Source organism: Equus asinus, chromosome 8 (genome assembly GCF_041296235.1).
Source record: "Equus asinus isolate D_3611 breed Donkey chromosome 8, EquAss-T2T_v2, whole genome shotgun sequence".
NCBI classification, from domain to species: domain Eukaryota; kingdom Metazoa; phylum Chordata; class Mammalia; order Perissodactyla; family Equidae; genus Equus; species Equus asinus.
In genome coordinates, this window is record NC_091797.1 from 87,724,885 (window position 1) to 87,749,751 (window position 24,867).

At 54.1% G+C, this 24,867-nt stretch overlaps 1 protein-coding gene across 1 annotated transcript; it reads right to left on the reverse strand.

The window, feature by feature from the left end:
- Positions 1 to 2,550: 2,550 nt before the first annotated feature.
- Positions 2,551 to 24,481, reverse strand: GLTP (glycolipid transfer protein). The gene is made up of 5 exons (XM_070516244.1): positions 24,218 to 24,481; positions 9,293 to 9,351; positions 8,107 to 8,240; positions 5,326 to 5,476; positions 2,551 to 3,710 (listed from the first exon to the last, which is right to left on the reverse strand). Exons 1-5 carry the CDS (start codon positions 24,318 to 24,320, stop codon positions 3,528 to 3,530), a joined length of 630 nt encoding a protein of 209 aa, XP_070372345.1. The 5' UTR covers positions 24,321 to 24,481; the 3' UTR covers positions 2,551 to 3,527.
- Between the last annotated feature and the right edge of the window lie 386 nt (positions 24,482 to 24,867).

Consider the following 24,867-nt stretch of genomic DNA (forward strand, 5'->3'; position numbering starts at 1 on the left):
GTGAATCAGGGCAAACCCATCAACGCAACCAACCAAACCCAAGGTGGATGTTCCTCCTCCGGTCTCCCATAACCCTCTTTAAATGGTGATAATTGGGTCCACACTGAATGATTATGCAGCCAAGCATCTGCCCAGGCAATTTCATGGACGCTCAGTGAGCTGGGAGCCATTAGTAAGTATCCCCTTTGTGCAGGTGAGGAAACGGAGGCTCAGAGAGGTGAAGTGATTTGTCCGAGGCCGCTGAGTTAGTCAATCTCAGCGCTAGGACTCCAATACTCCGTCACATCCCCATGCAACCCACATCACGTGAATATATCGTGCGGTTTTATTGAACGCTTACTAAGACAGCTTGCTATGCTTCAAACACTTCCACGCTTTGCAAATAGTAACATTTCAGCCTCAACCTGTGAGGTGGGTTTTAGCAAGAACCCTGTGGTACGGAAAAGGAAACAGGCTTCTTTATGGAGAAGGGAGCTTCACTTCCTTGTCTGTCGCGGAGATGTGTTATATGATTGGAACCATTGCTCAGTGAGGTTTAACTGGATGAATCCACAAGGGAATAAACGAGTCAACCCTTGTCAGACTTTTGGGCTCATTCGGGTTTCTGTGCACTGTCAGGTTAACCTGGGTCCGAGATAGCGGCTTCCACAGTGGGACCGTCCTGGCAGGAGGGTGGGTGGAAGGCAGGCTCCCTCTGTCAGCTGGCACAGAAGCGGACGGCTGAGGGGAGATACGGAGACTGATGCGAAACCCCGTGCCCCCTCTCCTGGCTGGGTCACCCTCGCCAAGTCCTCTTGCCCCGCCCCCGGTGGGTTCAGTTTCCTTATATGAAAAATGGGGCTCTTGATGCCCACATCTCAGGGCGGTTGTGAAACGATGTGTGTGAAGCACTTGTGCAGGGCCTGGTATGCAGCTGGTGCTTAATGTATGTTCCTTCCTCCCTGCCCCAGGCAGAACCCACTTCCACTTTGACAAGGATGAAAGGGGAAGGCATAGATGCATTGCTGGCTTTGTCCCTGGGGTGGAAACCCCAAATGTTCCCAGGGGCCCGGCAGGCACCAGGACTGAAGGAGGCCATCCTGGGAAAATCCCAGCCTTCCACAAAGAAATTGCCCTCCCAGTCTCGTCGTGTTACGTTCGAGACACGAAGGAAAGCTCTTTTTGTAAAGGAAGATACAGAATTCTTTTAATTTGTTGGCAGAGTTTTATATTTCTAGGAAGCCCAAAAGGAAAAAAACTTAAAAAGCAGTGAGAGCTTAGGTCAGTAGCATTCCTACTGTCAGCAATATTAGAAACTACAAGGAAATCAGAGACAGCAAAAAACTTGGTTCAGGGGCCGGCCCCATGGCCGAGTTGTTAAGTTCGCGCGCTCTGCTTCGGCGGCCCAGGGTTTCACTGGTTCAGATCCTGAGCGCCGACACGGCACCGCTTGTCAGGCCACGTTGAGGCGGCATCCCACATGCCACAACTAGAAGGACCCACAACTAAAATATACAACTATGTACTGGGGGGCTTTGGGAGAAAAAGGAAAAATAAAATCTTAAAAAAAAACTTGGTTCAGGCGTCCATCCCTTGGCCATGCCAGAGGGAGCCTTTCCAACTGGGGATCTGACTGATGATGCACAAGACCCTTGAAGGTGGTGTGTAATTTTCGGGGTCAAGTTCAAATCCTTTGGTCTCATGATGTCTCACACACACAGCCTGCTCTGGGTCAAGCCACCAGGTCTTTATCTGTGCCCTGGAGTGTCCCCTGCCCCTCCTCCTCAGCCAGGCTCTGCCTGCCCCACCCCTCCCATTGAGGCTCTCTGTCCACTGAGGATGTGGCCCCTCATCTGTGGCCCCAGGCTTCCTCTGGACACTGGTCACTCTCTGTTGTCACCATTGATTTACTGATCCCTCTTGCCCACTAGACTATCAGCTCTGTAGGAGCAGGAAGGAAGTAAAATAAATATGCCCTCTACATTTAACCTTAGTATCAGAAAAAGCATCAGCCCATGATAAAGTGCAAATAACCACGGTTCACTGGATTGGGGAGGCAACAGGGATTGGTGGGGACTGAGGCAAAGTGACGAATACATCCACTGACTCGCCCTCTCCAGCCAAGGGGGCAGTCATCTCTCAGCTCCTGCCAGGCAGTCTGATTTTTCAAAAGAAGCTAGCAATGAAGATTTTTTTTCCTGCTTTTTCTCCCCAAATCCCCCCGGTACATGGTTGTATATTTTTAGTTGTGGGTCCTTCTAGCTGTGGTATGTGGGATGCTGCCTCAGCATGGCCTGATGAGCAGTGCCACGTCCATGCCCAGGATCCAAACTGGTGAAACCCTGGGCCACCAAAGTAGAGCGCGTGGACTTAACCACTCGGCCATGGGGCCGGCCCTGCCATGAAGATTTTTATGTAAAATTTCCCCAGTTTCTCAATGTGGCAACTAGTTCTCTTTTCTTAAACCGTGGAGGCCAGAAAACAGGTACTTGGCTGGTTTTCAGTTGTAACCTCTGATCCAGGAAAAAAAAAAAAAAGAGAGAGAATCAAGAACCAAAAACAGCACACCAATGCGATTCCAAAATAGAGATTTCTTTATTAAGGATTATTTAGTTTCTCCATAAAAATCACCAATTGTTCCTCATTGGGTTTTTAACACACATCAGTTCTTTTGGAGTTGCTTTGTTTGCCCCAACGTTAAAAAATACAGCTCTTTTTAGCGCCAGTAAGGACAGTTAAGGCAACAAGGACGCATTCTCTTGGGTCTGAGCAGCTGGAGAGTTCCTCCTTTGCCCCTTGAGAGAACACACGTGGTAGGTAGTTTCTTAGGTTGGAAAAGCTATCCCTGAAGAAGATAATTATGCAGAAGAATGCACACGGTCATCTTCAGTCAGTAATTTGTGCCCGATAGCTTTAAAATACTCACCCCCCCACCCCCACCCCCATCATCAAAGGCTTGCTGGTTGGTTTCAGCTATAAAAAGACTGTCTGGCAAAAGACAGTGAGAAAGAACGGATCTGTGATGACAGTGCTCTGAGGCTGGGCTGTGTGAACCGCAGAACACACACCAGTTTGCTTTAAAAAAAAAAAAATCCCGCAATCGGGGTCTTGTATAATTTTAAATCAAAGTCTTCATAGTCCTTAAAATTCCCAAAACATCATTCTGCCAGATCCTCATAAGGACACGCTTTTGTTTTGAAAGTGCGGTGTATGACACTGTCCCCACAGAGTCATGCTCACACAGGGAGAACCCCAAAAACCCTAGGACGTGATTTATTAGAAAAATTAATTGACTTTTACCACACGGGAACGAAGGTCTGTGTTGTTGTGAAATTCAAAGAAGATTCAGAAGTAGGATGGTTAATTATTGCTCCATTATGATAGACCCCAAAATGACTTTAAAAAACCAGGACCATCCCCTGCAGCCCCCAGGCAGCCCCCCGCTGCTCCAGGGTGTGCGGGCCAAGGGCGGCCCTGCGATTCACAGTGATCCGGGCTGGCCCGGGTCCGCGAGTGGCCGCGTGTGGGCGGCTGTCCCCGCCGGGCGCCTACACCTTGTAGCTGAGCTCGGCGTTCATCTTGGTGTACATCTCGTAGATGACATCGATGGTGGCCGTGAAGTTGACCAGGAAGAGGCGGGTCTTCTCCAGGCACTCCTCCTCCGTCACCGCCTGCCCCTTGGAGAGCGCCTTCAGGAAGTCGGACTTGTAGGGCGCCGCATACAGCGCTGCCTGGGGATGGCAGAGAGGGGCGGGCGGGTGAGCCGGGTGGGCACGGCGGGGTCCAGGGGGGACTTCCCGAGGTCTGTGCTGGGCAGGGGTCGGTGCTGCTCATGGCGTTGGAAGGGCAGGGAGGAGGCAATGGGCGATGTGTGTTCCCTTCTACCCCCGTGAGGGACAGCAGGAAGGACACCAGCTTTGGGGACAGACAGACCTGCGTTCAAATTCCAGCTTGTGCCGCCGACTAGCTGTGAGCCTTGAGCAAGTTACTTAGCCTCTCTGAGCCTCAGTTTCCTCATCTGTAAAATGGGGATAATAATAGCACCCACCTAATTGGGTTGCTTTTGTAAGGATTAAGGAGGTTGTGCAAAGGGCTCAGCAGGGTCCCAGGCACACAGTAGGTGCTCAGCACAGCACTGGGCACACAGTAGGTGCTCAGCGTGGATGAGCCTCTTCCCTCTGGGGTCCCTGCTCTGGAGAAGGTGAACTGCCGGCTCGGAAAACGCCCTTTCTGAGCAGGGGAGAAGACTGGGCCCGCTCATCCGAGCTTTGGCCTCTTCTGTCCTTCAGGGGGCGACCCTCCCCTGAACTTCAGGGCTTCCCCGACACTTGAAGAGTCCAGAGCATCAGAAACTCGCAGAACTGAGAGCCAGAAGGGAAAGGATGCAGCTGGATCAACAGCTTAGGCCACAAGTTGGACAGGGTGAGGGAATTACAAAAAATAATCATAACAATGGCATTAAGAATATAAATAGTAATAGCCTCGATTTCGAAGGTGGTGGTGTGAGGCCTCCGGAGGGAGCGATGCTCTGCAGGAGTAGGGCATGCTTTCACGGTGCCCCCTGGGACGGGCCCTGTCCCCAGCCCTTCCAGGGCGGACGGCCCAGAGGTGGCCATGTTTCCCGCCCGGTGACTGGCTCTTCCTGTCTGGACTGGACGGTTCCCAGCCCAGCCTGCCCACGACCTGTGCCGTGTGGGAAAGAGACTGGCCCATGGGACTGCGGTCCCCACGGGAGTGAGGCTGGGCAGGGGGTGGTGGCTGCAGGAGAAAGTGGCCACAACAGGCTGGAGGAGACGAGGGGCAGCGAGAGGCGGGGCGGCCAGTGACAGTGTGGAGGGCACCCGGGGGCCTCTCGACGTCTCCTGAGTGAGCCTCCAGCCTGGTGACCCTGGAGCCTCTCAGGTCAAGGGTGGTTCTGAAGCCCTGTTTCTTGGAACCCTGGCCATCATCACCTAACAAGCCACCAAGAGCCCTGTGGGCCAGTGTCCTTTCAGCAGATGCCTCAGTGGGCACAGGGGCCCCCCTTCCTATCCCTGCCCAGGGTGAGGGTTGGGCCGAATCACGGGGGCCAGTTAGGCCAGCCCACCATCCACCTGAGGTCCTCGGAGCCTCTGCCTGGTTTCCCCCACGCCCTCCAGTCGGGCCTCCCGGGACAAGGCACCCCGACAGAAACACCACAGAACCTGCACCAGATCTCAGGCCATGGCCACGGGTGCAGCTGGCAGAGAGAGGGCAGCCCTCGCTGAGCCAACACAGGCTCCGAGGGGCCACAGCTAAGGAGCGGGGCGCGGGCAGCGGGAGTGGACCCCGCCCCCGGGTGGCCGTCCTGGGCCCGTGGGGGCTCACCTGGAAGATCTTCTGCACCACCCAGCCGTGGTACTTCTTGAGGGCCATCTCGTAGGCCTTGGTGGCGTTGACGCGGATGAGGTTGGGGTGGTTCTCGTCCCGCTCCCCATCACAGATGCTCTGGAGGAAGACCTGGATGAAGCGGAGGCCTCTGCGGCCCGAGAGGAGACGGCTCTTTAGGGTGCTGCACGCTCCCGCGCGTGGGGGACCCTCACGCACTCGGAACTGAGCACCTAGCGCGGGCCAGGGGCACGTCCACACAGAGGCGCCGCTAACCCCTCAGCGGTTCTCTCTACACTCGGCTTAAATGTAATGTGACTGCCCAGCTCGACACAGCCTGTCCCACCCGCCTGTCTACACTAGGCCTGGTGCCAGCTCCTGACCACGGTCCCTGCTGGGCTGTAGGGTCTACAAGGGCCTTGCCCGTATCCGTGGCCACGTGGCCTTCCATGGGCCAGCATGTGGCAGGTGGCCATCAGTGCCTGAGGACTGAAGCCACAGCGCTGGCCCTCATAGGGCTCATGGGCCACAGACGTGGACATGCTGACGAGCCTGGCCCAGGCCCGGGCTCCCCGCCTCCGCCACTGCCCGAGCCACGGTCTGGATCCTCCAGTGGGCACGTGAGCCCTTCCTCCAGGGGTAGGACAATGCTTCAAGAGCCAGGAGGAGGGTACGGGGAATGGCAGGGTGACCGAATCGAAAATCAGATCCATCCAGCCCTTTAATCCACATCGTCTCATCTGCGGCCCCTCAGCCCCGTGAGGTTCAGCTTGGCACGACCCACCCATTTCACAGAGAAGAACACCGAGGCACCCCTGCAAGACTCAGAGGCCAGGATGTGAACCAGCCCAATTCACCCCACGGCTGGGCTGCTGCCTTCACTGTCCCTCACTGTCCCCCTGGGGTCCCTGGATGAGCTGCTCTGCTCCCGCCCTGCGGGGGGTGGGGGTCAGGTTGGGGGGCTCTTAGGGGAAGGCGTGCTGGGCCTAAGGATTCAAGGTCTCAACGTCATCACCTACGAGGTGACGGAAATCCTCCACGCTCGCATCAGAGCCCTCCGCCATCAGGGATCAGCCTGGGCTGTGGAACCAAGCATGGGATACATTGCCAGCCCTGCCCTGGATGGCCGCCTCCCAGCACCCCTACTTCTCCCCAGCCGCTGTGATGATTCCTTCTCAAGCCCCATCCGACCCTGCTGCTGACCAGCTCTGGGCCCCTCAGTGGCTCCCCGGGAGCCCTGACCAGGCTGGCGCTCGTCCTTGTCCAATCCTGCCTCGTCTCTCCCTGCTCCCGCCTTGCACTCAGAGCCCTGGCTGGACCAGGCCCTCCTGCAGCTGCAGACGCACCGTGCCCTCCTGCCCTCCCACCTCTGCCAGGCCGTCCTCCTGGGACCCTCCTGCTCAGTCTTGGAGACTCTGCCTGGTGTCCCTCCTCCAGGAAGCCCTCCCTGACCTCTCTGGGCCCCGGGGTCTGCTATCCTGCTGTCAGGATCTGCCCCTCAGCCTGACACCCTAAGAGGGGCTGTGGCTCATTCAGTGGGGCCTCCCACATGCCCAGCACCACGCCCAGCACACAGCAGGTGGGCATCCCGTGGTCCGAGTCACGTCTGATCCGGACACGAACGGTCTAACTGATCTGACATCACCATCTGCCTTGCTCCTCCTGAGAACCCCCAGAACTGCCGATGGACAGACCCAGGGCCATTGCTCATTCTGGGCCTGGGAGTCTTGTGCTGACAAAGGTGGGCAGCTCGGTGGGGGCAATTCCTAGACACGCCGTGAAGGTGTTAATTACGGTCCAGCTGCCCCCTGATGCCCACCCGGCCACACCCTCCGGGGAGCAGATTATCCCTGTTCCATTCACCAAAGAAGCGGATGACAGGGGTGGGGGGCTAGCTTCCGGGGACGAGGAGAGAGAGGGGGAGGAACACCCCTCCTGGCTCCAAGCCCCAGAGAGAGGGCAACACTGGGGACATCTGTGGGGCAGAGAATGGGTCCCTGACTTCACAGCGGCTGTTGGAGGATGTGGTGGCCGCACGGCTAAAGGAGAATTCTGTAGCTCAGCGAGCAAGCTGCCTGGCCTCTCTGAGCCAGCAGCCTCATCTGTCAGATGGAACAATTGTTTGGGGCTTCACAAACAATTACGAGGACAATACGTAGAGTGGTTATGAGCAGTGAGAACTCTGGGGTGAGCCTGTCTGGGTTCAGATCTCTATCAGGGTACCCTGCCTCCAGCCCACAGGACGAATCTGTTCAAGTCAGATAAAAGCTCCTCCCCCTAAGATGCTGTATTTCTGTCAAGAAACTGCCATAATATACAAATCTACCACGTGTGTGATGTGACTAGCCCTAGACAGGACACCTCTGTGCAGTGCACAACCTGCACAACTGTGCTTGGCCACTCAGTCCCAGCTCTACCCCTGTGACCTGGGCACATGATTTGGCATCTAGAAGCCCCAGTGGCCCCCTCTGTGAGACGGGGATAATCACCACCCCTAACTCACGGTGCGTGACATGCATTGGGGCGTATAAAGAGCCTAGCACAGCGCCCAGAGGATGCGCTCACTTGCTCTGCCTCTGATGGCACTGAATAAGGACGCGTCACATCAGGCAGGCCTGGGTATTGGGGTGCTTTTTCCCAGCCACTAACTAGCTTCACACAGAAGAGAGCCTGTGTGGAAGAAATCTGCTTACTGGCAGAGCAGATGCCGGGGGCGGTGACAGGATTGCCTGTTCCCCCAGGCCCAACAGCCACATGCGCCCTGCCCCCCGCGCCCATCACCTTTTCAGCCACATCAGTGCCAGCGTGGCCCCCACTTTGGGCCACTGTGCCCCGTACATTTCCTTCTCCACCTCCAGGATGTTCTGCAGCGTCCGGAACTTGGCTGGGTTGGTGTCATAAACAGCTTTGATTTTCTGAAATGGAGCACACGGGGTTTCCCCTTGGAAAGGCTGTCCCATGGCCGGCCGGCCCGCACGCGGGGCGGAGGGGCACACACCGGGCCTTCCTCTCCTTCCCCCAGCACGAGGAGCGGCAGTGGGCTGGGGGGAACCATGCCCTCTGTGACCGCTCACGACCATCGAGCACCTCCCGCGAGCCGACGGGCACTGTGCTCCACAGGCGCTCCTTATTTGGTGCCCACAGCAACCCCGATGTGGCTCTGTCATTATCCCAATTTGCAGATGAGGAAACTGAGGCACAGAGAGGGGAAGTGACGTGCTCGAGGTCACACAGCTGGTCCAGGTGAGAGCAGGTTCCAGCACAGGCCGGCTCCAGAGTCCACGTTCTCCAACCACTGACAGCGCCTCAGACACCACGTATCTGAAGTTTCGCTTTTGTGGACAAGTAGAAATAGGCTTTTAGGATTCAAAGATGTCCAGGGACAAGGCTCCTGAGTTGGGGCCAGGCACTTGGGGTCTGAATCGCACCTCTGCCACTTCTCTGCTGTGTGACCTTAAGTGGGTCCTTCAACCCCTCTGGGCCTCAGCTTCCTCATCTGTAAAATGGGGATGATGACAGCAGCAGCCTCCAAGGGCTGCTGGGGTGAAGAAATGAGACCATGCAATGCGCCCAAGCCCAGACCCGGCCCTAAGTGGATCCTCACGGGAGAGGGCCAGTGGCTGCGGGTGGCATCGCAGCTCCCAGGACTGGGGAAGGGAATGGCCGGGCCAACGCCCTCATGGACTGTGCTGTTTACTTCTTATGTGGTTGGAGTGGATGCAAGAACCAGTAGGTTCCTTCTCAGGTCGGCCCTTCAGACTGTGGTCCCTGTGAGGCTGTGACCCGATGGTGTGACGGCAGGGGACCAAGAAGCCCAAGCCCCAAGTCAGAGGAGCCGGAGTCGAGGCTGTTATCCACGTCTCCCTCCTGTTCCTTGGCCTGGGGCCCACAGCGGGGGGCAGGGCACCGTGCCAAGCAGGTTTGGATGCCTGACGCAGGTACCAGGGCTGCTGGGCCACGTACGTACCGTGATGTTGCCACTTATGTCCGCCTTGATGGGAGTAAACACTGGGGACCCGAGGCAATCTGGGCAAGAGAAGGGAAGAGAGATTTAGATTCCCAAGGAGGGTGATATTCGGGACCGCCACAGAGGCCTGGGGACAGGAGGGGAGGTCACTTGGTGTGTCTAGGGAAAGGCGGAGTTGTTTACAGGTGGCAAAAAGGTTCGGGGGGGGAAAAAATTTGGAGCGCTGGGCTCCAGGTGAGACCATTTTCTTACTGCAGGACTTGTCAGAGCCTTTAAAATGCAACTGGACTATCTAGGGGGCAAACTCTTTTGTCCGCAAAAGTTCTGTCTAGGACAGCACTGTCCAGTAGAACTTTCTGCAACGATGGAAATGTTCTGTATCTGCATCTCCATTACGGGCCACGTGTGGCTATTGAGCACCTGAAATGTGGCGAATGTAAATTTGTAATTTTACGGAACTTTCATTCGTTTGAACTTAAATTGGGTACCGTATTGGACAGCACAGCTGCATAGTATCTGGCAGAACGAATGCTGTGAGAAACCCATCCCGGCCAACAAGGCAGGTCACCGCTAATGAACCAGCTTGGGCAGGAGACAGGAGGAGAGGGGCCAGAGTCACTAAAGATGACCTTCTCAGGCACCAGGTCACAAGGAAGAAATGAGCTGCTGCCCCAGAGGCCCCATGGTCCTGAGACTGCGTAAGAGCCCGGGAGCACACCAGCAAGGGGATCCCGGCCTCTGATCGAGGGCCTAAAAGTCAGCCCAGGACAGCTGGGGCGCGGAGCATGATGAGCTTGGGGCGGACCGCCCACTCTGCACGCACTGGCCGTGGGGGCATTGGTACCTCCCTCCTCCCGCTTTCTGAGCCTCAGGTTTCCCATCTAGCAAGTGACGCAACAGAACCAATGACAGGGTGCCACAAGGACGACCCACTCCCAAGACACACATTTTGTTTCTCTCTGGGATCGGAATGCTCTTCATTGTTTTTCGTTTCTCGGTGGTTCATAAAATAGCGGTGCATCTTAAAATGAGTGACGACCTGAAGTTGATGAAACGTAGACCTAGAAATGGGCAGTGCCTGGGCTTCCAGGGCTCCGCGTGACATGCGAGCAGCCTGCGGCCTCCTCTGCTCCTTTCCCTCCTCCGTGACCCCCTTGGCAGGCTGTCACGAGGACCAGAGACATCCCACGGGTCAGAGCGCCTCGCTAAGGGCTCGGCACGGAGGAAACACGCCGGGAATGGCGGGTTGTCTCCCAAGCAGGCTCAGCACGGACTTCGCCCTCAGAGCCTGCAGACAGACAACGGTGCCTCCCCAGCGCTTCTCGCTGTCTGCACTGCTGAGTCCAGAGACCCACCACGCCTGACACAGAGCCCAGGGGACAGACGCCCGAGCAGGCCACAGGCGGGTACCAAACCCACAGGAGGGAAACCCGGGCCAGCTTCCCCTTGCCGGGCAGGGGCCTCAGTATGCACCAACTGACCGCACGGGAGTAGGGAACTGGGGGAGGGCCGTCTGTGGGCTGAATTCCACCCAAGGTGACCCAGCACACCTGACTGGCCATATGGAACATCCTAATCGCAGCTGTTAAAGGAGATGCTTTGGGGAAACAGCCTGAGACACTACAAATGAACTAGCCCGTAACCAGAAGAAGGAAGCTGGGTGAGGGATGCAGACTGACGGGGTTTCAATCCTGGCCCAACCCCTCCCCAGCTGAGCAAGTCTCTTTGCCTCTGTGTGCCTCAGTTTCCTCACATGTAAACGGGGCCCTAATAGTACTTATTTCACAGAGTTGTTGCAGGAATTAGAAATCGTGCATTGATCACATTAGCAGAGCCCCCAGCGCATGAACACGCAGTAAATGGACTTTGACCATTTTCAAGGCTTCATATTATTACTAGAGTCAAGCTCCATGGTTTGCCCGGTGTTACCAAGCTGTCTTGGAAGCCCAGGTTCCCCAGAACCTCACTGGGTGGAATGCACTCAGCCTGTGCCCCCTGCCACCTTCCACTCTCCTCCTTCCTAACCGAGGCCCCTCGTGGGGCCGGGACTGCCCCTTCGCCCTGCTGTGCTCGGCCCCTCTCCCACTCTGGTGGGGGCAAATCTCCCGCCACGGGGCCACAGAGGAGCTTCTACCAGGTAACCACGAGGAACAGCTCAGAGGGGCTGGGCTGGGGTTACAAGTGGCTTGTCCCACCTAACCCTGGGTGCTCTGGCCTCCCAGATGGGCCTGCCAAAGGCATTAACAAGGTAACTACTCTATCCCACCCTTTAATCTTGCCTGATGCATCACTGACCTCATCCTGCAGAGGCAAATGTGGGGAGGTCGTGCAATTTGCTAGCCCTGGAATGTGTCCTCTCCCCGGACACTAATCTCTGGCCCCCCCAAAGGACAACGCGTTCTAGACTTAAATAATAATGCAAGAGGGCCAAGATTGTCCTCCACTAGTGACTATTTCCTGTTGACAGTGCAGCCAGGGGTCGCCAGTGCTGCCCTCCCAGGGGCCATGCAGGTGCCATGGATGGGCTGCGTGGGGACGATCCCCCAAGGAGAGGCCGTTCCTCAGCTCAGCCGATGGCTTTCCATCCTCATCTTCCAATAATGTCCCTAGATATGATGAGGTGGACTGATGGACGGCTGGGGGGACAGCTGGTAGAGTAGGATCTTAATGGTAGAATCCAGGTGGCAGGTGTACGAATATTGACGGTCAGATTCTTTCAATTTGGCTTGTTTGAAAATTTTCATGTAAAATGTTGGAAAAAATATCAGGTTTTCTCTTGCTCATCAAGTCATATTTCTTCCTTGTACTTTTTCTCCGTTTCACTGTCACAGCGATTGTAGTTACGCGTGTGGCCCTCTGTTCTCCATCTGTCTCCCCCACAGACGTGCGCTCGGAGGGCAGGGACCAGGTCGCCTCGGTGCCCGCAGTGGCCCCAGCTGCTGGCATGGGGCCGGGCTCCAGTGGGTGCCTGGACGACACCTGTGGCGTGCTGGGTGAACGGACTGTGGGCAACGTAAGCCTCGAGGTGTATTTCCTGCCAGGCACTTTTTCTATCCACTTTCTCATAGTCCAGGTTGACCCAAAGCACTGGTTCTAAGCCCCCATCCAATCAACATGATGGAGAACATGGGACGGGGCTTGGGCCTCAGTTTCCCCGCCTGTAAATGAGAAGGCTAGCAGGAGCTCCCCCGCAGGGCTGCGGTGAGGGCAGAGGCGTCTGTGCGTGCTGGCCGCAACTGTTCTGACTGCGACAGGCTGACTTCCGAGGCAAGCTGTCCACGGAGAGGAGAGGAGACGGGGGCCCGGTAACAGAGCGCCATCAACCACGCACGGCGGTGTACTAGCTTCTCCCAAGGATGCAGGTCATTCAATGTGCATTTTAGAGACGCAGAGGAATGTTACCCAGCTTCCTTGGCTCTGCGAACAGCCCCTGTGCAGTTCTGAGCGGCCCTGCCAGGGGCCGGGGGAGGCTGGTCGTTTGTCGTGTTCTCCTGACGGTGCGCGGTGGGTCACGAGGCCACCGCGGTCAGCAGCCCAGCAGCTGTTACTGCACGCTGTGGCCACCCGTACACAGGGTCAGATCTTCTGCTCAACTGTGCGGCACGGGCGCGGGGCCCAGGGGGCACTTCTGGAGCAGGGAGGGGGCAGAAGCGCCATCCCCGGAACCCAAGTCCACGCTGGCTCCAGGGGAGCAGCCGGCAGGAAACGCATCTCTGTGTACACATAAAATGTGCACCGTGAAGCCGGTTTGGCAGCGTCTGCGAGCGGCCTCTGGGCTCAGCCCCCTCGCCTTCCACAGCCCAGAGGTGCTGTGTGAACAGGGGTGCTCCAGGAGCAGCTGAGCTGACACCTGCTCCCACTCGACCCACGGAAGGCTCTGGACTTCTGTTTGTCCTCAGTGCAGTCCAAGGCCACTAGGCCCAGAAAAGCCAAGTGACTCACCCAGGGTCACACAGCGAGAGCCGGGCACTCAGACACAACTGCAAAGGCAAGTCTGGTTCCACCACTCCCTCGCCTTGCTGTCTAGAATATTCCCATCGGTGTGAACTCAACAAAAGTGAGAGGACTCTGGCAGGAAAACCAGAAGATAGATTTTAATCCCCAAGCACGTGGTGGCCTTTCTAGCTGGCCCCTGCTCTGGATGGAGCAGGACGTGTTTTAGCAGGTTATGCGGCCTCACCTATCCCACAGAAGGCAGCCCTGCCCCAAAATTACCTTTCTTGTTTTACCAGTTTTGCGGTTCCCCCAAACTTGTTTTTTTACTGCAGTCAGCAAACAAGCTCTATATGCCATGCAGAACCTGCCAGGAGGGAGGCAGGGGGCTGGCATGGTTTTCCAGTTCATCATCTTACCTCCAGGGAGAAAGGAAGGTGTCCCCAAAATAACAAAGAACAAAAGAAAAATCAGATACAATCCCACCTTCTTACTTTATAGGACCAGCTCTAATGGGCGCAGATTCTTTTTCATTACTTTTTTTTGGTGAGGAAGACTGGCCCTGTGCTAACATCTGTTGCCAATCTTCCTCTTTCTTTTTCTCCCCAAAGCCCCAGTACATAGTTGTATATCCTAGTTGTAGGTCCTTCTAGTTCTTCTATGTGTGACACCACTACAGCATGGCTTGATGTGTGGTGTGTAGGACTGTGCCTGGGATCCCAATCTGCGAACCTTGGGCCGCAGCAGCAGAGCATGTAAACTTAACCACTATGCCACTGGGCCAGCCCCTGGGCACAGATTCTAAATACAGTCAAGCCTTGGTTATCTGGAACACGTGGCAAGTGGCCCCTTCTGTTTAGTGTAGGTTTTTCTAAGTATGCTACTTAACCCATCAAGTATGAGGAAAAGACCAATAAATCTGATTACAAACCCAGAAATCTTCTATATGGGGCTGGGGGTAAATCTTATCACCAATAAAGCCAAACAACGAACTGATGGGAGGACAGGGGTGTTTAATCTGTGAAACAAATATCACAGACAAGAATATTATCCTTAATATGTAAAGAGCTCTTACAAACCAATAAGAAAACCCAACAATCCTATACAAAAATGGGTAATTTACAGAAGAAATGAAAAGATGCTTAATCTCAATAAGAAAAAGAAAACAAAACTAAAACAGTGAAATATTTTCCATCTATCACATATGAGTGAACGAAGCTTTTCTAGTTCAACCATTCTAGATGGAACGCATCAAAATGTAATACGAACATCCCTGCTTTCGTAGAGCAAGCCATTTGCAGTTTTCTTAACAGGGTCATCATTGAAAGTATGAATTATGATAAAGGTGTGACCGAGTATCATCACCGCCCTCCTCAACCCTTCACAAATGGCTCTGCATGGCGTGTTTTGGGGGTTTTAGAAAAGCTTTGCACAGTTTTAAAAATACTCCTCTTGGGGCCAGCCCTGTGGTGCAGTGGTTAAGTCCAGCGCACTCTGCTTCAGCAGCCCAAGTTCACAGGTTCGGATCCTGGGTGCAGACCTACCCCCCACCCTCCCCCCCCCGACCCCCGTCAAGCCATGTTGTGGCGGTGTCCTGCATACAAAACAGAGGAAGACTGGCACAGACATTGGCTCAGTGACAATCTTCCTTAAGCAAAAAAAGAGGAGGATTAGCAAAGATGTTAGCTCAGGGCCAATCTTCCTCAGCAAGTAAATAAATAAATCTAGATAGATAAAAAAGAAAAAAAAATCCTCTTTCTGACAGTTGGCGGTCCCTTCCTCCTGCTTCCTCTGTAGGGCTTTGATTCCGCTAGATACTTAGAAAACAAATAGCCAACTGTGTCAGCATCACCCGCACAGTAAGAAGAAACAGCCAGCAAGCAGGCATTGTGCGTGACCTCCGTGACAATTCTGGCTGGACAAGGGGCATTTAGGGCCTCCTGCCCGGGTCTTTGCCATGGTTCAGATGGGGGAGATTGCCCCGAGAGCAGAATTCCCCATAAGCCAGCAGTCACCTCATGCCACGCAGGCTCAGGCTCATTTCCTCTTTCCCTGGCCTCATCCTGGTTGGAAAGCACCGGCTGTGATGCTCTGAGCAACCACAGCGCACTTCTGAAGTTTCCACCCAAGCTGCCCGTCAACACCTGCCTCTTCCAACAACCGTCTGTGACAATAGGTGAAGTTCCCGACATCGGGCCACGAGGTGCCCATCACCCTGCCAGGCCCACCCTCTTATTTCATCTCGGGCCTCATTTTCAGTCAAGAATCAAAAGCATTCCATTTCTAAGACACACAGCTTCGCTTTCAGCCTGTGCGATTCAGGACGGGGACCCCTAAGCCAACCCACAAATACTCCCTAAAGGAAAGATAGGATGCTGTGTCGGGATGCTGGGAGCCTGGTTTGGGGAGGTTCTATTTCAAACTCATCTTCTTTTTTTTCAATAGCTGGGTAATAAGGTTCAGTTGCTAAACTCATGGGGCAGATGAACTTTACAGATCCTGGTTACAAGGATCATAATGGGAGGCACTCAAATTACAGCTGAGAGAGATGAATCATTTATTAATCCACTGGGGGGGTGTGTGTGTGTGTGTGAGAGTGATGGCTCAGTTTGCAATAAGGTCTATTTTGAAGGATAAGAGCCCTGAGGATGCCCACCTTCCTAAAACTAATTTCCCCTCTAATTTCTAGCTAAAGAGGAAAGAAAGAATGTTTACAAAACAATGCAAAATGTTGCTTTTAAACATCAGCCCCATGACATGCCAACTCTCTTTGTCCACAATTGCCCCCTTTGGCAAAAATCAGCCTTGAACTGGGAATGCAGTTTGGGAAAATGATTTCTCTAACTTGCTGTGTGACCTGGAAAAATTAGTTAACCTCTCTGAGCCCCAGTTTCTTCATTTGTAAAATGAGGCTAATAATACACTCCATCTCATAGCGTTGTTGTGAGGCTTAAATGAGGTTGTATAAATAAAGGGCTTAGCACAGTTTCTGGCACTCTTTAAGCGCTCAATAAAAAAAGAAGGTATTCTTTGTGCTTATTATTATTATAATATATCATTATTTTCATCTTTCCCAACAGGCAAACCTTTTCTTTAGAGAGGAAATCCAGAAAATAATGATGCCAATAATTAAAATCTAAGGAGTGGGGCCGGCCTGGTGGCATAGTGGTTAAGTTCGGCACGCTCCGCTTCGGCAGCCCAGGTTTGCAGCTTCGGATCCCAGGTGTGGACCCACACTGCTTGTCAGCCATGCTGTGGCCGCAACCCACACAGAAAATAGAGGAAGACTGGCACAGATGTTAGCTCAGGGTGAATCTTCCTTCCCAAAAAAAGAAAATAAAAGAAATCTAAGGAGAAAGAGAGGCAGGGAGGTGGGAGAGGAAGGGAGAGAAAGCGAGATGGATTGATTGGTGTGGGTAAAATTAGCAAGAACCCTCCAGTCATAAAATAACGACTGCATTCCAGACCATTGAAAAAGAGATCTCAGAAGACAGTGGAGAGGAACCCTGGGGAACAGCAATGCCGAAAATGAATCATTTCTGAGCGTGGGGAAGTGCAAGTCAGCTGCCTAACCACAGGGTAGAAAGCGGAGGTTTTTATAGGACGCTGGGGAGGGCTGATGGCTGCAATGACTTTTAAAAGCTCCGATACAGTTAACACTATAACAATGAAAAAAAAAAGGCCCTGATACAAGTAACACTGTAAGAATGTAACAAAAGGAGTGAACATCCACCCAGGCCATTTTAAACTGAAACGATGAAACCTAAGACTGGAACCCAGCGCTTCCATTCCGACAAGCTCATTGAAATCAGCACATTGTCACGCCCGACGAGAACTTCCTATCCTGGCCGCCACCCCAAACAGCACGAAGGGGCCCTTTTTGCCCTGGAAGAGACTTGGAGCGTGCTGGCCTCTCTTGTTGCAGGGTCAGCCCACTGCAAAGCCCCGTGGGCCACTTTCTAGCTGTGTGACCTAGTCAAATCCCTTTACCTCTCTGAACCTCACTTTCTTCTTCAGTAAAATGATGCCAATTCCGCCTAATTCATAAGGTCATTGTGAGGCCTGAAAATGATATCGGCTAGTGCAATTGGAGGCACATGGGAGCCACTCAAAACAGGGGTTATGCTAGCTCCAATTGGGTCATACATTATATTTGACAAAGCCCTTTGTCAGGCATTCTTGCCAGTTGAACACTGGCAGGGCATCTACGCTACGCCAGGCGTACTGCGGGGCCCTGGGAGGGCCCACCTTCTGCCTCTGCGGGATTCATAGGGGGCATCGTTCCTCCAAGCAGCCCCGTGCAGCGACGCCACACAGAGGAGGAATGGAGGCGAGGAGGAGCTGGATGAGCCGGCAAGAGCCAGTGGACACTCGCGTCTTCTCCCTTCTGCTTCTCCATCCTACCCACTCCAGGAGGGAGGCCGGACCTCAGCCCCCGAGCTCAGAGCGAGTCTTCTGACCACGGAGGTTCCAGGGGATCTAATCACAGCACTGGGACAGAGCAAGCAGGCCCACTGCTCTGGGCTCTGTGCTGGCCTTTGGGTGTTATGAGGCCGCTGGGAATTCTCAGACTTAGCAGCCGGGCAGCACAGCTGGCAGTTGGCCACCAAGACGCAGAGAAAGTTTCCTTTTGGAAGATCCTTGCTTCCGAAGGGTTGTGTGACAAGAGGTGCAGTTTCTAAAGGCCTGAGGCTGTCTGTCCGACCTGAGCAAAGGTGGACTGATTCTGGGCACTGAGCACCAAATCATTTTGGGAGATCACCTCCATTGACCCTCCTGGGAAGCCCCGCTTCCCTGCTTTCCAGTGAGGGCTGTAGGCTCAGAGAGGAGGAGAACTTGTACGTGGACACACAGCTTTGACACCATAGAACCAGGACTCAGGCTCAGGGTGGCTGAGCTTGATGCCAACGCCCGTGTTTCTTTCCATTCATCTGACTAAGGTGTTCCAAGCACGGACTCAGCGGACGACAGACCCAGGTTCAAAGCGACTTCTCCCTGCTGAGCCTCGAAACAGCCATCTCACGGGCTGTTACAGAGACAGGATAACAACGCGGCCAGCGGCAGCCCTCTCCCCTGGAGTGACTCGGTTCTTGCTCAGGCCAGATGATGAGATCGCGAGCGTGATGCATCGGAATGACACACAGTAGGGGCTCCTAAATGCCAAGAATCGAATCCTCGCTTCCCACTCGCAAATGCACCTTCACCTGACAACGAGAGTCTGCAGGCAGTTTCAAAACCGCAAAACCCACGGCAGAAAGTGTGTACGCGGCTCCCTCCGCGACAGGACACTGTTTCTTCCTCCTAGAGGCATCCCTCCCAGACTCACAGTCCATATCTCGTTCCTCCAGAATCCAGCTCTCAACACTCAACCGAAATGATAACCAGCCTGCCATGGTGAGAGGGCGGCACGGCTTATCCTTCTTGATATCTTCTAGACAAAACCAAAAATAAACATATATATTTGTATAAACTTAAAAAAACGCAAACCCATTGCGGAGATGTGGTAAGTGGTCCCAAGTTCTGGAAGGTGCAATGGAGGGAACAAGTTCCCCTAAAGATGGGGAGCTTCCTTATCACAGGCCAGGGGTGCTGGTGGGGCTGCTTCCTAGGCAGTTCACGTGATGTTCCAATTACAGGAAAAATGGACCTGTTTGGGCCTCTCCACGGGTGACTTCCACATCCCAGGCATTCAAATTGGCATTCAAATGAGCAAGAGGTGTGGGCCCAGCTCGGCAGGCCAATTATGCGGCACACACCTCAGAGGAAACCTGCATATGTGGTCTGTGGTTCCCAGTATCTCAGACAAGTCACTGCGGTGCCAGCAGAGCAGCAGAGGCACTGGACTTCTTGAGCCATGCAAGCTGGCTCCACCGAGGGGTGCTTCTCCTCTAGCGGCCAGGAAGCCAGGACAGCAGGCAGGCACATGGCCAAAAGCACTGCATAAGGCACCCAGAGGCCTGAGTTCTAGTCTGGCTCTACTGGTCACTCACTGGCTGTGTGACCCTGAGCAAGTCACCTAACCTCTCTGGTCTCAGTTCCTTTGGCCATAAAACAAACAGGTAATTCTGTGCTTCTGGGCTGCCATTGGTCCCCCAAAATAGAGCGAACACTGAACCAAAGTGATGGAAAACCACTCTTTTTTGTGTTACTCTAAAACTAATTAACGAGTGCCAGATACTAGGAGGCCTGATTCAGTGGATAACCATTTAATTAAGCAAAGAGGGCTGAATGAAGAAAAATCACCCTCAGAATTTGGATCTCAAGAACTGAGAGATAGAAATCACTACCTTCAGCTCCCACATCTTTGGTTTCTCCCTAAACCGCGAGAGCAAACCGGTGTCACCTCATGCATCAACTCTAAATGACCCAGAGTAGTTGTGTTAAGAAAGATGCTGAGGCTGTGTCAGGACTCAAAGGGGAAAACAGTATCATGACTGATTAATGATGCCTGCCATGGGTACAGGATATGTTATATATTTTAATTTTGTCCTGCATTTTAATTTACAAAGAGAGAGAAAAAGCAAAACACTTTTAGAGAGGACCCAGTAAAAATGAGAATGGAACTGGAAGCATTCACTCAGCAAAGATCACTAGCCCTCCGAGTGCTAGGCACTGAGAGGACTCAAAGCGTCAGAAGGTGATAGGTTCTGCGGGAGTCGATGGGAGTCAGGAATGACACTCTGGATGAGGTGACCCCTAAGCTGATTCCTTAAGGTAAGTGGAACCCAGCCAAGCAAAGGAAGGTGCTGGGCTGCTCAGGAGTGGTGCACCAGGCAAAGAGACCCACATGGGTAAAGCTCCAGATGCCAGAGATGGCAGGGCACCATTTGTGGGGCTGCAAGCCATTCAGAAAGGCTACAGCACAGATTTCAAGGTGAGGTAATGGGGAGCCACTGAGGCTTCTAGGTAGGGAGTGACAAGACTAAATGACATCTAAGTCTGTTTCCGCCCCACCGCCCCCGCCCTCCAATTGTCGCTCCAGAACAGAGGCATAACTGACCTAAAGGGTGAGTGAGCAGGCCTCCCAGAAGTCAGCTGCAAACTGATCAGTCAGAGGTGATATCTGATTACTGGGTCAAGGTGGAGGAAGACGGACACAGGGTCGGCTGCTAAGTGGATGTAGTAAAACTCGTACAACTGGCAAGAGTCAAGCTGGAGATAGGGAGACGTGCTGGCCCAAGATGTGGATTCCCTAAGCCACATCCGACCTGCAGCCAAAGAATCAGCATTCACGAAGCCCAGACCAACCAATCTGTCACAAACCACACTGGATGAAGGTTTAAGAAATGTGGTTGTGGCTGGCCCTGCAGCGTAGTGGTTAAGTTTGGCGCAGTTGGCTTCAGTGGCCCAGGTTCAGTTCCCGGGCACGGACCTACACCACTTACTGGCAGCCATGCTGTGGCAGCGACCCACAGACAAAATAGAAGAAGGTTGGCACAGATGTTAGTTCAGCAACAATCTTCCTCAACTAAAAAGAGGAAGATTTGGCAACAGATGTTAGCTCAGGGCCAATCTTCCTCACCAAAAAAAAAAGAAGAAGAAGAAGAAGAAGAAGAAGAAGAAGAAGAGGAAGAAAGGAATGTGGTTGCTCTAATAGGTTAAAAGCCTTCACAACCTTCAACTCAGCAACTGCACTTCTAAAAATTAGAAACAACCAAAGACGTATGCAAAGAAATATATACAAGATGTTCACTGTGGCATTGTTTACTAGAGCAAAACAATGAGAAGCAATGTAAATGTCCCACAGCAGGGGACTGATTAAATAAATTATGGCCACATTCAAACAACAGAATTGATGTGGAAGGATGGTCATGCTGTACTGTTGGGTGGATTTTCCCTTCAAGGTCTATTTTCCCTTAAAGATGGATATAAATGAGTTCGGAAGGAAAATACTTAGAAACGTCAGCAGAGACTTTTTTCTTTAAAAATAACCTTACCTCCAAAGATTGTGAGAGGATTAAGTGAACTGATGTACAAAGAACCCTTAGCACATAGTAAGTGCTCAATAAATGACAGGGAGATTTTTATTTATCATTTCTTCTTGCTTATTTTCCTGAGATCTGAGAAACAGATCTTCCTTGCAGAATTGAATACTTTTTAAAAACGCAGCTTTCAGCCCTTTGCCATATTTATCTTGAGAGCAGTGGTTCTCAAACAGGGGTGATTTGGTCTCCCAGCAGATATTTTCGTTTGTCACAATTTGGGTAGAGGAGGTGTTACTGGCATCTAGCAGATGGAGGCCAGGGATGCCACTGCACATCTTACAATGCACAGCACAGCCCCCCCCAACAAAAGATGATCCAGCCCCAAATGTCAGCTGTGCCACAGTGGAGAAACCCTGATTTGGAGGCAACTGCCACTGCAATGCCTTTCAGACCTCTGTGTCCCTTATCTCAGACCTGCTCCATTCAAGAGACACTGACACCACCCAGATCATCCTGGATGGCCCCAAGATCTAGACGCAACCCCTGTGTTAGAGCTGACAGCAGATCCCAATTGATCCCTGAGTCCCAGAGAAAAGCTACCGGAGGGAGCATCCTCCTATAACCTAAAGCCTCAGGAGAAACTCTCCCCTCAGAAGAGACAGTGGCTCGAAGTGGATGATCACAATCTTTTAGAGTGCTAAGAATTATCCTCTGTGGGCCGACCCACTGAGGCTTCTGTATAAAGGGCGCCTCTGTCAACAGATGTGACGGCCCACATCCCCCGGCTCGCAGGAAAGACAAGGATCCTTTGAGATCAGGGAAAGGGAGGAGGGGACGTTCTCAGTCCTGGCACCAGATCACTGCTGGTTCCAGCTGTCACCATCCCCCTTCCTCTAAAAACAGCCAGACAATTGCATCGAATGAAGGTGCCCCCAAATGCAGAACTGACAGGGCAACTTTGCCGAAGATAAGAGAGGAAATGGCCCCAGAGCTTAACTCAGGGTTTCTCCACCTCGGCACTGCTAACATCGGGGGCTGGACCAATTCCTTGTGGGGGGGCCATCCTGTGCATTGTGGGATGTTTTGCAGCATCCCTGGCTTCCACCCACTAGACGCCAGTAGCATCCTCTCCACCCCCCATAGTGTGACTACCAAAAATGCCTCTAGACATTGCCAGCTGTCCCCTGAGGGGCAAAACTGCTCTCAGTTAAGAACCACCAGCTCAAAGAGATTCAGAATCCTTGTCCAGAGCGAGCTGGCTCTGTCCTATAAATGTTCATAGAACCAAAGAGGAGAAAGACAGAGAAAAAAAAGGTCACAAAAATAAACTCCTCAATGCTAAAGCCAGTTAGCTTCCAAGCCCCCTGCCTGGAGATTCAGCATTATCTCAACACTGTGATACTGATAATAAGAATGTTTTGTACATTCAACAAGCACTGACTGGGCACCAGGCACTGTTCTGGGTACTGGGGATGCAGCAGTGGACGTAAAGGACCAACACCATGCTCTCGGGTTGTTTACGCACATCTGAGAATCATGCAAACCAGGCAATTGTCCTCACTCAAACACTGATGAGTCCTCTAATATAGGAAGCACCACAACTAGATCCAAGGACTTCTGCCATAACCATTCTCCCAACAGCTAAGATCTTTTTGGCACCTAAGGCCTCAGAGATTTACACACACCACGCATTTACTCCTTGCAGCTGGCCCAGGAGATCAGCATCCCCACCTCACAGATGGGGACACTGAGGCTCAAGAAGTGGAGGAGGAGAGCTGGGATATGACTCCGCGTACCACAACCACCCCAGAGCTCCCAGCAGCACAGCTACCACCCACAACGAGCCCTGATCACCCACCCACTTGCCCTGGGTGCCACATCTCCTCCGGCCAAGTCAGCGTTAAGGTTCTTTCAGTTTGTAGGTTTCAGCTGGACTCTGCCCTGAGGACTGGGATCTTCCTGCAAAGTCCAGTGAACCAGCAGGGCAGGGCACTGGGTGAGCTCACATGGAAGAGAAGAAAGCAGAGGCTCAGGTTGCATCCCTCACCCGGGACCCGAAAGGCAAAGGGCAGGGCAGATAGCACTGTCTTCTCTTTCCCATTTTCCATCCAAGGCCTGGGCTGCGCTGAGGGAGGGGAGGTGGATGTGGGGGGGGGGGGATCCAAGACTGGCTGAGGGACCGCCTTCCAAGTGTTCCTGTGACCTTCCTTGACATGACATATGGGGGAGGGTCTTCTTCCTTTAGAGCCCAGACTGAGGGAGGGATTCATGCCAAGCACCCTACATCTGATGTCACCCTACAAAGCAGCTCCCCTGGTCCTGGCCCCTGTTCTAAATGGAGGAAAAACTTTAGGTGGTTCCCCCGAGAAAGGGGCCCTGGAGTTCTGTGACTCCATCTTCCAAACTCTGCTCCTCACCTGCCAGGTTTCCTGCCTTTGGAGTGTGTGTGGGGTGTCTTTGGTCTGGAATGGGGGAAGAAGGGTTCACAAGGTCCCGTGGGGGAGCGGCTGGGAGAATTTAAGGACAAAAGAGGGTTTATGAAATGGGAGGACTCATTTTAAGGAGAGAGGTGAGAGCCGTTCTGAAAGGGAAAAAGGCGATGATGGACTGGGATGAAGGACTTGGGGGGAGAAGGGGTGGGGTGCTCTAGGGGAGAAGGAGGATTGGCGAACTGGGGATTTGGAAGAGTAAGGGGTGTCTGGGGAGATGAACGATTGGGGAGCCCAAGGAAGTGGAGTGTTGGGGGAGGGCATCTGAAGGATATTGGTGGAATGTGAGGTGTCTGGAGATGAAGGAGTGGAGTGCCCAGGGGAGATGGAGGATTTGGAAAGCTCTGGGAGGAGGTGGAGGATGTGACATGTTCGGAGGAGAGAGGATCTGGAAGTGATCTGGGGTAGGGAGAATTTGGGGTGCCTGATGGGAAAGGGGATCCTGGGGGCCCGGGGAAGTAGGATTTGGGGTGTCTAGAGAAGGGACGGCTTGGGGATGCTCAGGAGGAGGATTCGGGTGCGTCTGGCAGCGCTCCCGGGCCGGGCTGCCGGCCGGCTCCCCGCTTCCCCCGGCTCACCGAAGAAGGGCGGCAGGTGGGACACCGCCTCCAGGAAGGGCCCTGTCTCGATCTGCTTGTCCGCGGGCAGCGGCTTCAGCAGGTGCTCGGCCAGCAGCGCCATTTCGGGGTCGAGGCCCGCGGTGATGCCCCAGCCGGCGCCGCGGGCGTCCACGCCGCCCCCCGGGCCGCCGCCGTCACCGCCGGGGCCGTCACTGCCGCCCGCCGCAGGCCCCGGGGACGCCAGCGTCGCCACTTCCGCCCGCGCCGCGCCCCGCGTAGCGAGCGCTCAGCGCCGCCACCCGGCCGAGCGCCTAAGCTGCCCGCCGCGCAGCCCCGCCCCCGCCCGCCCCGGGCCAATCCGCGCCCGCCGCCGCGCCCGCCCGCCCAATCCGCGCCCGCCGCCACCGCCCCAGCGCCGCCATTGGCCAGGGGGCGGGGCCGGCCAGCCCCGGCGCGGAAGCGCGCGGACTGGTGGAGCCAGGTCCGCCCCGGCGAGCCGCTCCCAGGTGAGCCTTCCCCAGGTGTGCTTCCTGCCGCCTCCCCCCAACGCGGGCGGGCCCACTCGGGCCGGGTCCCCACCTGCTGGGGGCGTGGAGCCGCCCAGGTCACAACTCAGAACCCACCCACCAGCCCAGGTCACAGCCCAACCCAGCCAGCGCCCCTCAGCA

Coding starts and splice junctions, on each gene's coding strand:
- GLTP (XM_070516244.1), bottom strand. CDS start 24,320: ATGGCGCTGCTGGCCGAGCACCTGCTGAAGCCGCTGCCCGCGGACAAG. Junction 9,352..24,217: donor CCACCTGCCGCCCTTCTTCG/GTGAGCCGGGGG, acceptor TCTCTTGCCCAG/ATTGCCTCGGGTCCCCAGTG. Junction 8,241..9,292: donor ACATAAGTGGCAACATCACG/GTACGTACGTGG, acceptor GCTCCATTTCAG/AAAATCAAAGCTGTTTATGA.